General features: G+C 37.3%; 1 protein-coding gene across 1 annotated transcript in view; it reads left to right on the top strand.

Moving 5' to 3' along the window:
- ipmkb (inositol polyphosphate multikinase b) overlaps positions 1-16,404 on the top strand; it is a 40,822-nt gene extending 24,418 nt beyond the window's left edge. Inside the window, exons 5-6 of the mRNA XM_061908678.1 lie at positions 4,235-4,316; positions 9,830-16,404. Coding sequence (XP_061764662.1) covers positions 4,235-4,316; positions 9,830-10,605 — 858 coding nt within the window. The 3' untranslated portion in view covers positions 10,606-16,404. The remainder of the gene's footprint in view (positions 1-4,234; positions 4,317-9,829) is intronic.
- The last annotated feature ends 202 nt before the right edge of the window (positions 16,405-16,606 follow it).

Raw genomic sequence — 16,606 nt, 5'->3', positions numbered from 1 at the left:
CTCCATACATAACGTTGATTCATACGCCCAAAGAGTTCCACTTTCGTCTTATCACTCCATAGAACAGTTTCCCAAAACCTTTGGGGTTTGTCCAGATGATTTTTGGCATACTGGAGTCTATTTTTCTTGTTCCTGGTGGTCAGAAGTGGGGTGCGCCTGGGAGTTCTGGCATGGAGGGCTTCATCTTGTAGTGTGCGCCTTATTGTCTGGGACAAAACCTGCGTTTCCCCCTCTGCAATGTCCTGTTGTAGTTCCTCAGCTGTTACCCGGGGGTTTTACACCACTGTACGCTTCAAATACCGGACAGCAGTTGCACACAGCATCCTCTTTCTACCACGCCCAGGTAGTGTTTCCACTCTGCCTTTAGCTTTAAACTTGCTAATTATGCTCCCAACTGTGTCTCTTGGAATGTGTAATGTCTTTGCTATTTTCTTATATCCATATCCTTTCTTATGAAGAGAAATTACCTCCTCTCTTGACTTCTTTGACCACTCCCTGGACTTCACCATGTTGCAAATACACCATTGACCATTTACAAGAAGCTAAGCGTCACAGTCTTTTTCAATCAGTTTAAGTGTTGCTCGTTATGGTTCTAATCACATCTACAGGTGTTTTTAACACCTGATTGAAACTACCTTATTCAAATTCTGTTCTTAAGAGTTCTGATCTTCAAGGGGTTGAATAATTTTGTCAATGAGATATTAAGAGAAATGACACTGTTTGGTATGTTACAAAATATAGTGTTGTAATTCAAGTTGCATTTGTCTATTTAATGCATCTTTATTTGATATGACTATAAACAAAATACGGAATAAATGTCCAACTTGCTAAAACACCAATATTGTGTGGGGGTTGAATAATTTTGATCACAACTGTACATACACATTCATTTACACAAACTCTCCTTCGTATACTCATTGGTCAGCGACCATAAAAGACCCTTTGGTGTTAATTCTTGATTCATCTTAGAACAGCAATATCTTAATTTTGGTCCTTCGTGTCTGCCGTTAATCGCCCTAACACAGGTAAATTCACTGCATATATGTAACTCTGATAACTCGGGCAAAGAACACACAGACTTTCAGTGGAAACTGTTTACTAGGTCCACATGGGCGAGACAGGAGGGGGAAGTGTAAATGTTTACTTATCTTTTGGAAAGGAAGCAAGTTAGATAGTGGAACATTCATCATTTATCTTTTTGGCATTATCATTTCCTGCTCACTTTAAGTTACCCGAGGTATACAAACATAAAATCTCTTGGCACGAAACACAATTATCCGATAGAGACTTATGATTTTATGATGATGATACAATCTTCTGGTAATTCGCAAAGTTCACCATTTTAACAATTACAACTTTTTTTTGTATCCATATAAATATTTTGGAGCCCTTTTGGCTGAACAAAGTGGGAATTTACTGAAAATTACCCTAACTACACCTGATTCAATGATTAACACAGAGTGGTACAAAGGTACATTTTTAGTTTGAACAGCATTGGTGAGTATTGCAAAGATATAATATACAAACTCAAGGTCCACAGCCAGCTCATGATGCAATTACATCCATTGTATAAATAGTGTGGTACTTTTAAGTGTTTTTGTTGTAAATGTGACAGTGAGAACAGACTTCACATTAGTCTGCATGTTCTGGATTTTTACCGTGATAAACATAAAACTCACCAAAAAAAAACTTATTCCTCTAATACGCATTCATATTACATTTAGATTATATTTAGATGGTTATTTCCAGCATCCTATCCCATATTGATAGGAGGAGATTATTTTATTTTATTTTGGAAACAGGAAGTGTTTCTGCTCAGTGTTAGGCTACTGCTTTATGGTAATGCACAACAACAATTATGTCATGTAGTGTTTACTTAAACATTACACATAAAAATACTGTCAAATCATACAGTGCATCTGGAAAGTATTCACAGTGCTTCACTATCCCCGTTTTATGTTACAGCTTCTTTGGAATAACACAATTTTTGTTCCTCAAAATTCTACACACAAATCCCACAATGACAACAACGGAAAAAAGTTTTTTTGAAATGTTACAATAAAAATATAGAACTTAAGAACATCTATGTAAGTATTCACCGTTTCTGTCAGGACATGATGTTGAGAAATTAATCCACGCCTTTATCTTGACTCGTCTTAACTACTGCAAAGCCCTGTACGTAGGCATTAGCCAGGCCTCCCTCGCCCACCTGCAGCTCGTGCAGAACTCTGCTGTTCGTCTGCTGACACAGACCCGCAGGCGTGAGCACGTCATCCCTATACTAGCGTCCCTTCATTGGCTCCCTGTGCGCTACTGAATACATTTAAAACGTCTACTATTTGTTTTTAAATGTCTAAACAACCTCGCTCCAACATATCTCTCCGACCTCCTTCAGCCTTAACCCCCTCCCCGATCCCTAAGATCAGCCGATCAGCTGCTATTGACGGTCCCTGACACAATCTGAAGCTTTGAGGTGACAGAGCTTTCGCCGCTTCGGCACCCAAGCTCTGGAAATACATACCTTTGAGTGTTAGACAGGCCTCCTCTCTTCCTGTTTTTAAATCGCTCTTAAAAACATACTTTTATTCCATGGCTTTTAACACTGAGTGATCTCCATACTGCTATGGCGTCCCACAATGCACCTGCTGTGAACCTGTTATGTTTTATTTATTTATTTTTATCGTGCTCTGTTTGTGTTGTGTTGTGCTTGCTCGTTTCTCTTGTTATCTTTTAACCTGCCCATTGTACAGCACTTTGGCTACCCCTGTGGTAAATTTTAAATGTGCTGTATAAATAAAGTTGATTTGATTTGATTCACACCTTTTGCCATTGGTGTATCTTTTTTTCTTGATCATCTTTAAGATGTGGCCAAAGCTTAATCGGAGTAGACCTGTGGTTACAGCTGTAATTTCAGTTAATTGGACGTTATTTGGAAAGACACAGTATGTATATGTATGTACTACATAAAGCATAAAGTAAAAAAAAAGTGTTAACCGCTGAGACAAGTTTGTCTCAAAGCTCACATTTAGGAAAAGGTGTAAGGGGAAAAGATGGTAAGAAAGAATTATGAAATTGGGGTTACCGGTAATTTTTTTATCAGTGTTTGACTTGTTTAAGGTGTAAATTTAAATTTTCTTTTCTTTGGTGCACTGCCATCAGTGGAGTCAGTCTCATGATAGACGTAATGAAGGGGGGTATTAAAAAAGAACAAAAGTGACAACCTACCTCAGTGTAGCGACGTGCGACTGTGTATTCTTCTGCCTACTCAGTCTTTCACCGTGCACATGTGACTAATTTGTACAGTATTATTAATTTATGGGAGAGCATACATAAACACAAAATGTCATAACACAAAGACAGACTGTAAAGCTATGTGGATTGTGTAATAAAAGAACAAGGTAAAGGGTTATAAATCATTTTATTCCATTCACTTTGCTTACTAAATCTTGATGAGAAATGTTTGTATTCCAGCATGTAAAAGCAACTTGAAGATGATCGGTCTCCACAGTATTTTGCAATCGCACCAATTATTGCAAATTCATACAGAAAGCTTTAAGTTGATAGTCATCGAATAATAAAAAATGGACTAAATATGTAAATAAATTCCAGTATTACATTTGTGAAGTGCATGTCAAGTGCAATCATTAATTGATTACACCCAGTTAGCTAATGTGTATAGACACATAAATGGGCTCAATGTTGCAACAAGACACCTACCCAAAGTTATTTGACTCACTGATGTTCCGTGTGGTGATATTGGCTAAGAATGCAACTGTATGACTCACACATGGTTTGGTTGAGTTCCGGTTCGTACTGTATCCTGTGTGGTTTGTGGTCAGTGCATAGTAGTTAGTGTTACATCATTAGGTGGCACCCAACATTACAGTCGCCAACATCTATTTTTTTAAAGGGAAAATAAGAATAAACCTGGGGATTTAAAATCCTTTCAATTATTGCCCTGTAAAGTTGTTGGAATAATTTTTACTGCCATTTTCACAACAGCAACATGTTATGAAATAACAGTTCTAATTGGGTTCGTTACTGTTTTGTTCTGCAATTTGTTTCTATTTTCCATTCATTAGAAGTGAAGACTTGACATGCTTCCATTTCGATCACCTATTAATATTACTAAACATTGTTAATTTTTTTACTTTTCCATTTCTTCATCAAAGTGTTTTTGTGTATTGTTCTTTACCATACGCGAAAACCTAAACTGGAATTCATTTTCTCTCAGGTTTACAAGCTTTGCGATGACACGTTTGACACGTTCGACCAACATTATGGAAGGGGACTTCTGAAGGACACCATTAAAGACGGTATGTTTTTGTTAAGCAATATAGAGTTACTGCTAAAATGCAATGAAGTGAAGTGAGGTTAAGGGCTGGTGAGGCTTGGACTCCTTTGTACTCAAATTTACATTCAGGTATTGATGTCACACACTTACAGAGCACCCTGAAAGTATTCACAGCTATTCACTTTTTTAAATTCTGTGATGTCACAGCCTTATTCCAAAATAAAATACATTCAGTTTTGTCCTCAAAATTCTACAGAAAACACCCCATAATGACAATGTTTATTTTATTTTTATTCACAGCTTTTGTTAAATATTTTGTTGATGCACCTTTGGCAGCAATTACAGCCTCCGGTAGAAACATGCAGAGGCACCAGGTGGCCTCGACATCACTTGCATGCGCAGTTCAATAAAGTAAAAAAAAAAAAAAAAGGAAGTTGACGGGATACCGTAAATGAAAAAGGAAGTCTCTACTACTACTACAAAATTAAATTAAAAGTACCCATATCTCTAAAAAATACTTTTTTTTTTCTTACATGAAAATACGTTACAGTAATATAATGTATATAGTGTGATATATTTGGGAAGTTTCTAATCTTTTTATGGCTGCTAAGTAGAGAACACACAAACATCAGTGTCAATCTACTTTTGCTTTATTTTTCAACTCATTTATGTAACACCTTAGGCAATATACATTACATGTAAGCAAATATGCCACAACGTACACACCTTTTCTAGTTTTTCATCAATCACTTTTTCTTCGAAAACACAGTATACATATACAGTCTATCAGGCATCCCACATGTCCACTATTTAGAAGAATTTTTCTAGCAAAAGCGGTATTTTTTTTTTAGATTTCCTTATAAAACCAATAACTTGGCCGCTTTCTGCCACACCGTGGTTAGCTGGCTGCTTAGCGCTAACTACGCTAGCAGGCCGAATGTGGGCTACCCTAACTGACTTGTTTACGGCGAGCTTGGCCACGCAGTCAGCCAAGTGCAGCCTGTGTTAACTTGCGTGTCCACACTGTCTAAATGTCTTTTATTATTCTGTTCTAACACGTGGACAGTGGAAACATTCCCTAAGCAGGGAAAACCTCTCTAAGAGAAGTTACAATTGTTACATGAAGCCATACTCGCATTTACGCCGGCGTCGGAGGGGTGACTTTTTTAGAGCCAGCAAAGCTTTGAATGATTCAAAAAATGGCCTGTTTGTACTACGTTATAGTATAGTTTAACTAGTGAGGTGGTAAAGAGGAGGAAAGTAGTCAGTAGATTGGGGGAAAAGTATTGCAGTGATGAGAATATTTTGTAGTGAACTGTAATTGCCCAGTGTTGGCTGCAGAAGGCAGCGGCGGGCTGCAAAGATAATGAGGAAGTGTGCCTGTCAGATAGATATACAGTGCTAGCTAGTTTCGTAAATACTGTACAAATGTAAGGCTGACTTGTGCACAGTCATCCTATGCCATTACAGTATATTAATGCATTTTTTAAGATTACATGTAATAAACTTAATGTTATAACTGAAGAAACACAAACTTGTAGCAGACATCATGAATGCAATCTTACATCCATAACTTTACCAAGTCATTCAGTAGTCCCACAAAATATAATACTTTTTACAATTACAATGTTTGTTATCAAATATAGCCATCATATCTCATGATATGAGATATTGAACGAATTAAATAAACTATGGATGTTTTACATTTTGGAATGGCTTGTATTGATATGGTGAAGATATTTTCTCAACAAAAACAATCAACTTTTGATGCTGTGGTACATTCATGGAGAAAAGAGGTGCAGTTTTCAGTCCATATCATCCAATATATAAAAATATTAAGTTTTTTCGCATTTTTACAGAATATCTATGTAAGGAATGCCTTCCGAAGCATATTAAAAATGGTCAAATCTCTTCAACCCCAAAAGAGACACCTTTAACCATGGCTGATATTCTTCAATTCCTCTATTTTTTTTTTCTCAATGGGATCACTGATATTAATACACATATTATATATTACATATGGCATGGTGAGGCTTGGTTGGTAGTTGTGTCCTTCCCCGGCTTCCGCCATCCGTTTTGTCTTTGGTAGGAGTGTAACGGTACGTGTATTTGTATTGAATCGGTTCGGTACGGGGGTTTTGGTTCGGAGGTGTACCGAACGACACGGACATATAAGTAGCGCACCGCGCACGTTGTGTAAACGATGCACACCGAGGCATCATGAATTGATTTACGTGGACCCCGACTTAAACAAGTTGAAAAACTTGTTGGGGTGTTACCATTTAGTGGTCAATAATACGGAATATGTACTGTACTTTGCAATCTACTAATAAAAGTTTCAATCAATCAAAAACAACAACACACGGCATGCTAGCAACGACTGGGCTATAATAGACTGACCACACCTCCTCTTTTCATGGGATATGTCCTCTTTGCAGAGCTGTCCAGGTGGAGTTTCTTAAATGCCTCGAATGTCCGGCATTTTAAGTTAGGGTTGCGTGTATTTTCAATGTACGTTCAGGGTTAAGAAAGGGTTAAAAACAAAATTAAAAAAGTGCTGCACGCAGCAGCATTCGTGAGGGTGGCGCAGAGACAGAGAGAGCGAGAGAGTTATGATAAATGCGCATGTGTCGCCAGGCTCAGCTTTTTATCCATAGATTTATCAGATTACATTTTTTATTATCTATAACAGGGGTGTCAAAAGTGTGCCCCGGAGTCCATTTGCGGCCCACAGCTAATGTTTTAAAGGCCCAAGGCACATTCTAAAATACTATTAAAATAAACAAAAACATAAACAAAAGTGAAATAAAAAATCTTAAAGGCTAAATGTAATTTAGAAAAAGTTGCAACGTTGACTAATAAAACAAAGCTGTTTTTCTTTTCTTTCAAACTGTCATTGCTCAAAACATAATATTGAATCAAAATCAATGTTATTATGAATTATTGACCTATCCAAGTTTCTGATTACTTTACATCAAATATTCCACTAAGAAAAATATTTTTGGTGGAAATTTTAGCAAATTTGTTAAATAAATAATCCAAAAAATTATATTTTGTTGTTTTCTTACTGTACCGAAAATGAACCGAACCGTAACCTCTGAACCGAGGTACGTACCGAACCGAAATTTTTGTGTACCGTTACACCCCTAGTCTTTGGGCAAGACACTTCATCCCTGCTCCTGATGGGTCGTGGTTAGGGCTTGTATGGCAGGTCCCGCCATTAGTGTGTGAAAGTGTTTGTGAATGGGTGAATGTGGAAATAGTGTCTTTGAGTACTTTTAAGGTAGAAAAGCACTCTACAAGTATAACCCATAGCCTATTATTTACACACTGTTAACTAATAGTGTGCCGAAAATTTGTCTGCCAAAAAAATACACCTGAAACCGGATGTTGCGATGACATATCCTCTTCCGTTGGCGGGCTGCGTCTTTCCCAGTGCACACAAATGAGGTAAAGTCGCAATCAGGTTGCATGCACATAGATAGCATTTCGGTTTGGACCAGGGGTGTCAAACTCATTTTAGTTCAGGGGCCCCACGGAGCAAAATCTATTCCCAAACAGGCCGGACTGCTAAAATCATGTCATTAAAACTTAAAAATAAAAACAACTTCAGATTGTTTTCCTTGTTTTACTTTGGCCAAAAACAGAACAAGCACATTCTCAAAATGTTGATGTACACATGATGAATAATCATTTTGGCAAAATACTTTAAGTTGAAAATTCTGTGGAAAAATTGTGTGCAGTTTGAAAATCACCATGAAGAACACAATGACTTAAACTTTGTCTCATGGTATTTACAAAGCCATTAAACTTTAAGCACTTCCTGTTTAGCATTCTAATGTTGCCAGTTCACCATAAAAAAATATTTGGAAAAGCAATAGTGTTTCCTCAAACCACCAATTTGGTGAAATCCGCAACTGCCACACCACATTAATTTATCTTAATACAAATATTACAATTATAATGTAAACAAATCAATTGTCAAAATAACACCATAGCTGAAATCATGGTAACATAACTACAAACCTAAGGGAGAACTGCACTTTTTTAGGATTTCTGCCTATCATTCACAGTCAATATGAAAGACATGACGACGGATGGATGATTTTTTTTCCTTCTAAATATTGAATAAACGTAAATAAAAGTCTGCTTACAGCAGAGCCAATGGTAGCCCCACTATTCCGGCCATAAAATCTGATAAAAAACATGCAAAAAGCGCTAACAATGCTCAATTTACATTTCGTGACTTGAATATTAACCAAGTATTAGTGATATTGTTATTATAAGCGGTAACGTAGACAAACTATTTATAGTGGTGACATAATCACTTCCGTTTGTCCCTATGTTTAAATTATCGAGTGGTCTGCTGCTTCTTTGGTACATGTAAGTTTATTCTAGATCATGTATCATGCCCCTCACCTGGAAAATAGGTGGCTGAGAATTTATTCCGACAAATTGTGACACTTTGACTGCCGTGTCGGACCTGGAACTGGTGAGAACAACACAAAAAGCGCTTATCCCCACCGACCCCGTTTCTTTGCGAGGATTATGATACCTTGTTCATCAAAATGGGAATTTATGAACATCCAAGCAGTCGGCATCCCATTAACAGCAGACATTGCACAGTAAGTGATGTTTTATTATGTTTGTTGGCTCTCACAAAGTCTGCAGTTAGTAATAAACAGTGATGAAGTAAAAAAAAAAAGTGATGCATTTTTTAAATTAATGCGCTGCGTGTGTTTAAAATGATCAAAATACAGAAATATTAAATGTTATTATAAATGCGGCCATTATTACATTACATATTTACTTACATCATGTATACAAAACCTTAATGGAGTTGTTGGGATGTTTTTTTGAAGAGCTTTATTGGCAGAATAGAGCAACTTCCATAGGCTCCATTGTAAGCAGACTTTTGATCAAATATATTTAATATTTAGAATGCATAAAAACAAAATAACATCCATCATCATGTCTCTCATAGTGATTGTGAACGATAGGCAAAATTCCCCCTAAAAGTGCAGTTCCGCTTTAACAATGGGATCATGGTAGATTTAGGTATAAAATAAAATAGAACAAACATATGTACAAACAAACATTTTACAATGGAATTCAGGATGCACATCACGCTGTCAACCAATTGCGAACGCTGAACCAAAATAACTTCTACATAGATGATGGTCATGTTGACTTAAGTCTTTCCATTTCATTCAATAAAATGGAGCTAATTTTTATACTTGGCAAACTCATTTTGCGGGCTTAATTAAATCTGTTTAACGTCAGTCAAAACACTCCTGGTTTCGACTGACGTCACATTTGAAAAGTTTCGACTCCAATCGGATTCGGACTACGTCTAGATGTGGCTATAATCTGATGCGAAAGAGATTTGAAGCACTTTGGAGCATTCCGATTGGATAGGTGTCACTTGAAGGCAAAAAAAATCAGATTTAGTCTGCAATGTAAACGGGGCCCATGATATGTAGACTCGCATTTTGCTACTGTGTGAAAAAGGAATTGTGTTTTTCTCTCGTCCAGGCCTGGCTAAATTCTTCCACAACGGCGTTTGTGTCAGGAAGGATGCCGTGGCAGCCAGCATCCGCAGAGTGAAAACTATCCTCGGCTGGTTTGAGTCTCAGCGTCAGTTGGCCTTCTACGCCAGCTCTCTTCTCTTCGTCTACGAGGGTCTCCCCTCGTCTTTCACCTCAAGCGCCTTTTCCTCCTTTTTCAGCACACCCACAATCAGCCCAATTGCGGGCAGCAGGAGTTGGGATGGGGAGGAAGAAGGAATGCTGGAAATAGGAGGCAAGAAAGAAGAGATGACAGAGTACAACAACAACTTTCAGGTTGCAGTGCCCTGTGATTGCAGCCTAGACTCTGTTTATACCAATCATAGGAAAGGTGGCCTCCATATTTGTGCTAAGAGCAAAATTAATGGCAAAGGTGGAGATGCTTGCACTTTGGGGACAACAACACACCAACCCATTTCTGGAGAGAAACTGCCAAAGGACCGTGAGCAAGACAACTCTACCTGGTTGTCCCAACAACCACCAAACGGAAATGGAAACAAATCCCAACTGGAAGGGAAGGCAGAGGACAAAGAGAGGGAGAACAACAGCAGGAAAGAGGAGGACATAGTGCGAGGACAAGGAGGAGATGACGCGGCAGCATTGAGCAGAAGGGATGCGGACGTGGAAGTCAAGATGATTGACTTTGCCCACGTTTTCCCCAGCGAGAGCCACGATCATGGCTACATTTACGGCCTCAAGCGTCTGCTGACTGTGTTGGAGCAGATCCTGTGCGATGATGTTTAGGCTCCTCCTCATTTACCTTCTGAAAATTAACCACTGTCCTCCTACCTTTCCATTCTCAAATATTGGAACGGCCATCATCATCTCACCTGTGGTAGCTCTCGTGTGTGTGCATGTTTGTGAAAGTCAGAGGCTGACAGTAGCTCGACATGCTAACCATTCCGATCGAGGTATCGTTCATGACGCTCACGATGAACCAACTCCAAAATGTGACCTAACCTTTCCTGTAGTCCTTTTAAATTACACTGGATTTGACAAATCTATTTTTATATCATGGCCACAAAAAATGTTGTTTCTCAGAACATCTCAAATCTTAAGTGAGCCACAGATGTTTATATTGTTGCAACTATTTGATAATATTTTTAGGAGGTGGTTTTTGTAAGGATGCTGAGAGACATTAGCTCTATGCATGAAAAAAGTGTACTTTCTAGTATTATTTTTGAAACCATAGAAAATAGGCCAAAGCTCAATTTTAGAAAAAAAAAATCAGACATGTGATCTATTAAAATATTCCACGTTACGTTCGAATTGGTAAACCTGATTGTGTGTTTGCACAGGTTGTTGATACCAGACATCGATGCAACAAGACATCCACTGTTCCATTCTGTCACGTTATTCGTAAACCAATCAGCAGACAGCAGTTTGTGCAACTCCACCCTACACAACAAATGTTTACACTTTGACCGTAATTGTCCTGTTTAGCTTAGTGTCTTTGCAATTGCTTTGCCACACGCGATACTGAGAGCAGATCAGAGAAGTAAACACAACTATTTAGAGACGGAAACTACATAATGTATGTTTATGTGGATACATTTTTAATTTGTGGAAACAATTTAGAAAAATACAAACAATCTGACCAACAGCAATTATAATACAACTTATCAAAGCTCTTGCTCTAGCGTTCTTGGTATGATACTACCTGGCACTACCACAAATGTCCTGTCGCTTTGGTGGTCATATCCCCTGTAGCTCCCTGCCTATAGAAGACATTTTCCTAACATTTAGGGACTGCTTTGGTATCCTGTGATGTATTGTTTTCAACATGAATGCAGTATTAGTAACAGTGTCTCTCAGCATTCACATACAATTTCAGTCTTTGAGCAATTTATTAAATTTTGCTCTGTGCAGCATTAAAATGCTGCATAATTAGCTCGGGTCAAAGTCTTACTAATGTGTTCAGGGCTTTCAATTGTATCATGCTATCGCCACCAGAAAACGGTTGTTCGTTGTGTTTGGTCATTGCAACAATAGTACAATCTGTAAACAGTTACAACTACGCTATTGCAACTGGATTTTCTTCATTTAGGTTTACAGTGCATTTTCAACTGGAATTTGAAGCTCATCAACAATGTCAAATTCAAGCATGGTTTCCGAAAGCTTAAACTGACCTACTTTACTGCCATATCAGCCAGGTTATCTGTACACTTTTACTTTGTGTTGTCACTTTTGTGTTTTTGTAGAATCCAGTGTCAACAGGGATTTGACTCAGGTAATTCATGAAAAAAATCACTCCAGGATGCATTGTTAATATTAGAGGTTGTAATGGCATTATATATGGATGCAAGTATGTATGTATGTGGACTTATATCTATGCATGATTGTGTATATACAAATGTTTGTTTGTATGTATGTATACATACGTACAAACATACATGTATGAACTTGTATATGTATCCATTTTTCTGCTTGCCATATATATATATATATATATACACACACACAGTATGTATATATACATACGTTTGTGTATATGTAATACATATGTGTGTGTGGATATCTGTATATAGCTTTTTCCGTATCATAGGGCGCACCGGAATATACGACCGATGAGGGTGTCAGGTCTATAGTCATACAAAAGGCGCATTAAGGGGTCTTATGATTTTTTTCTTAATTTAATATGGTCTACATAACATGTAATGGTGGTTCTTTGGATAAAATGTTGAAAAGATTGTTTAAAGACCATCTTCAAGTCGCTTTAGGATGCACTGTTTTGTGGGCGGTCTAATTTACGTGGTTCCACTTCGACAGAGTCTTCTCCCTGTCACCTTTGTTGTAGTGGTGTAGCGTGCAAGGACGGGGGTGGAAGAAGTGTCAAAAAATGGAACTAACTGTTTTAATGACATTCACACTTTCTTAAATCTATAAAGGAGCAGCATCTCCTCATCCGAAGCTAACAATTGCAAAAACAACATCGGAAATGTGTCCCGTGAAAAACCGGCCAGTCGGGAGTCTCTAATAACTTAAATTCCGTGGATGAATTAAGTAAACCCACTATACTGGTAGTTTTTAGCACTTCCATAGCGAGTCTACTGTCAGATTTAAGTCAAATCTTTACTCTACTTTGTATTAGAAATGATAACAGCGAAGGACGAATGTCCCATTACAAGAAGGTCGAGAAAAAGGAGCTTATTGACTACGTTGTCGGCACGGACTACAATGGCGGATTCCTGCAAATTTTCAGGACTTATACAGATCCCAAGTACAGATCAGCAAGTACCAAAAGGTAAGAAAAGTTGGTTTTGCATAATATTGCGAAACAAAATGTAAGATAATATGTCGGCTAATAGGTGGCATTTTGTGGTCCTTATACACACAGTAATAATACCCATATGTTGAAGTACAGCACATCTGACTACGGTAGTCTTAATGCTCCGACAAGCCAAGCGGCGCAGCTGCATAGCTTGCCAAAGTCGTACCAAGACTTATTGAGCGCCTTGTGTAATGTTCTATATTCTAAATGCCGTCATATTGCAGTCCACACGTATCTCTTAGGTGTGACTGCTATCCACTGGTCACACTTATTACACCATGTACCAAATATAATAGCTTTGAGGTCGGTAAGCAGAACCAGAATTATTCCGCATTATAAGTGCACGTTATAGTCGGAAAAATACGGTGTGTATTTGTTTGCGTGTGTGTACATGATAGACAAGCAGTAGAAAAATGGATGTATATGTGTGTATGTATATATATATATGCGAGTATGTTTTTTTACTTTGCTTTTAAATAATAGACCTGCCTGAATACTTGTGCTTTCGTTTGGTTCTGGTTTCTGATATTTGCGACCTTATTTTTTTATATTAGAGGGTCAAATATTTGAGAGGCTGTGCTGCAATTGATATGACAAAAATGATTAATGGTGTGCTCTTTTTGCCATTGTTGTAGTTGTTGTCATGGATTGGAGAATGAATGACTGAACAGTTGGAACAATTCTGTTCCGGTGGATACAATTTAATAAGACCACAACTTCTAAAGTCGAGTTTTAAGTCTGTAATGATGAAAGTGAGTCCTGCTTGGTGGGTGTGGGTGGAGATAGACAGCAAATGAATGTTATTGTTTTTCCTTTTTTGTTTTGTTTTTTGGAAGGGGGTCAAATAATTTTAAAGAAGACACACCGGTATAGAAAAAAATACTTGTAACGTCAAAACTCAGTGGAATACTGTATTGTTCCAAATATAAGTCAACCCCTTATTTTTAAGACTTGTTTATGGCCATGTAAGAGGAATTAAAGATGGTTAAATGCCATGCTGTTTTCAGTAGCGGTGAAATAGCGGGTAGATTGCAATGAAACACTTAACGGTGACATGAGGCACCAATACACTTTCACTCATTCATAAACCCTCCTGTCAGTCTCATGGAAGTCAAGCACAATAACCTTTTGTTCCAGATTGTGACAACTATGTGCATCACACTTCCATGTCTTAAAGCAACTTGACACTTTTTTGCTTCATTGATTATCATTGTCTTTAAATTAGCATAAGAACTCTGTTTGGTAACTTGCCCACCTCTGAGAAACATATTCAAGTTTTTTTTGGTATGTGTATGTCACGATGAAAAGCTCCAGCACCACCTGCTGCTGCTTTGCATCCAGACATTGAATATAAAACATGTCTTTTCAGAATTTTCATTATGGCGAAGAAGTGTTCCTTTATCCCAGCCAACAGGGAGTTTCAACACTTGAAGGCTAACTCCTCACTTGAAAATAAGACAGGCCTCAAACATGTCACAGGTATTTTAAAACCCCAAGAAAGCATGTTAAATGTGTGAAAAGGAGACACACAAAACATATCCTTTAGTTCTAAGCCAGGAGTGTCAAACATACGACACAAACAGGTTTTATCCGGCCTGCAGGATGAGTTTGCTAAGTATAAAAAAAGCCAAAATTGTTTGAATGAAAGAAACTGCTGATCTAAATGTGTGCACTACATGTCGCAATAGCAATTCTTTTTATCTTTGTAAATGATTCTACATATGTAAAAAAAAAAAAACATTAATGCACCAGTCGAGGAAAATGAGCAAACTTCATAAATAACATCCTGTAATTTGATTTTGATATTTTTTTACCTTGGTGGTTTGACAATTAACACCAATTAGTTCACCGATGAACATGATCACATCATTTATTCAGAAAGTATAAATAACGAAAAAATAGAGATAGAATACTATTAACCGCAAGATGCAACATGTAAGTGTAACAAAAAACATGATTTGTACATTTTCAGAATGTGCCTTTTCTATTTTTAAACAAAGAATACAATCTGAAGTTGTGTTTATTTTTAAGTTATTATGCCGTGATTTTACCAGGCTGGCCCACTTGGGAGTAGATTTTTCTCCATGTGGCCCCCCATCTCAAATGAGTTGGACACCCCTGTTCTAAACGTATAGTTGTTTGCCTCATTTTATTTTATTTTTCCCAATTGTGTTCAAATTTGCCAGATGGATTCCAATCCATGATTAGTAATAATTCTGTATATTTATAGAGGTTTGTAGTTTGCTGTTAATATAAGCTGACGCTGCAGAAAAGATGGCTAGATAGAGGAAACTGAGACTAAAAATGCAGGAACCACTTGGATAATGTGAAAATGAAACACCAGAACCTTAAGTAGAATTCAGGTTCGGAACTTTGCTGGTAAAGTAAAACTAATATTCTCCTATTGGTCCGCTCAACACTAATATATTTATCTAGTACATGAAATATTACTTTCATTGCTGCTGGGCATTGGTTTCAATCCAACATTTTGCAAGGTGTGTGTGTGTACGTGTGTGTGATGTTTACTGCCCTACTTTGAACTGAAGTGCACATGCAGGCCTTTAACACACAATATGTAGCCTTTAAATATATACAGTATACAATGAAAATGATAACCCCCTTTGTATTAGAGCCCAACTGCAACTTTAATGTGACAAAAAGATACGGCTGGTAATTACAATCAACATTCAGTACATTTGAAGAGTCTTTAAACGTTTACATGATTTAGCAAAGCTGTATCTGGAACCCCTTCATAGACTTGATTGGGTTTTGTCTTTGTGTTCTTGATATTTTTCTTCTTTCAGTCTGGCAGCTTTATCAGTCCATATCCTGCATATTTACCTGTAATAATTGTTGTCACTGATGGAAGTTTGTTGTGTAACGCCATAACCATGCTACCATACTTTTTCACACGCCTAATTTGATGTACAAATCTTTTACAGCGGAATAGTCTACTATTTTTTAAATGATCCTTATCAGTTATAACGACAAAGCAGGGGTGAGACATGTACATTATACTAAAGTTATTACAATTTATTATGAAAAAACACAAAGAAATATAAGGTTCTTACTTCTAGTCTTGTTTTGTTTGACAAACTTTATTGAGCCCAAACACATAGCAGTGTAGTCTCTAAATTGAAATGTTTAATTTGATTCAATATCAAGTTTTTGGGGGGCAATTGAAGTAAGCTGTTTAAACTATGATCAACAATAAAAGGGTTGACTGCTGTTTGAAATCAAATGTAAAAACAATAAAACTCTCTCATCCTTAACGATGACCAAGTGTGAGTCACTTTATGTAAACACATCCTCATTTTCATGTACTTATGTATACACCGGGGGTTTCCAAAGAAACAGTTATAAATGTTTTACGACTTGGTAAAAAGCTCATTAGTAAAGGGTAGGTAAACACTGAATTCATCATTTATAAAGCATGTTTGAACACCCATTAGTGTACAATTCATAAACAGTTTC

This window comes from Nerophis ophidion, linkage group LG08 (genome assembly GCF_033978795.1).
Source record: "Nerophis ophidion isolate RoL-2023_Sa linkage group LG08, RoL_Noph_v1.0, whole genome shotgun sequence".
NCBI lineage: Eukaryota > Metazoa > Chordata > Actinopteri > Syngnathiformes > Syngnathidae > Nerophis > Nerophis ophidion.
Note: the sequence above shows the minus strand (reverse complement) of the source record. Positions and strands in the feature narration are given on the sequence as shown.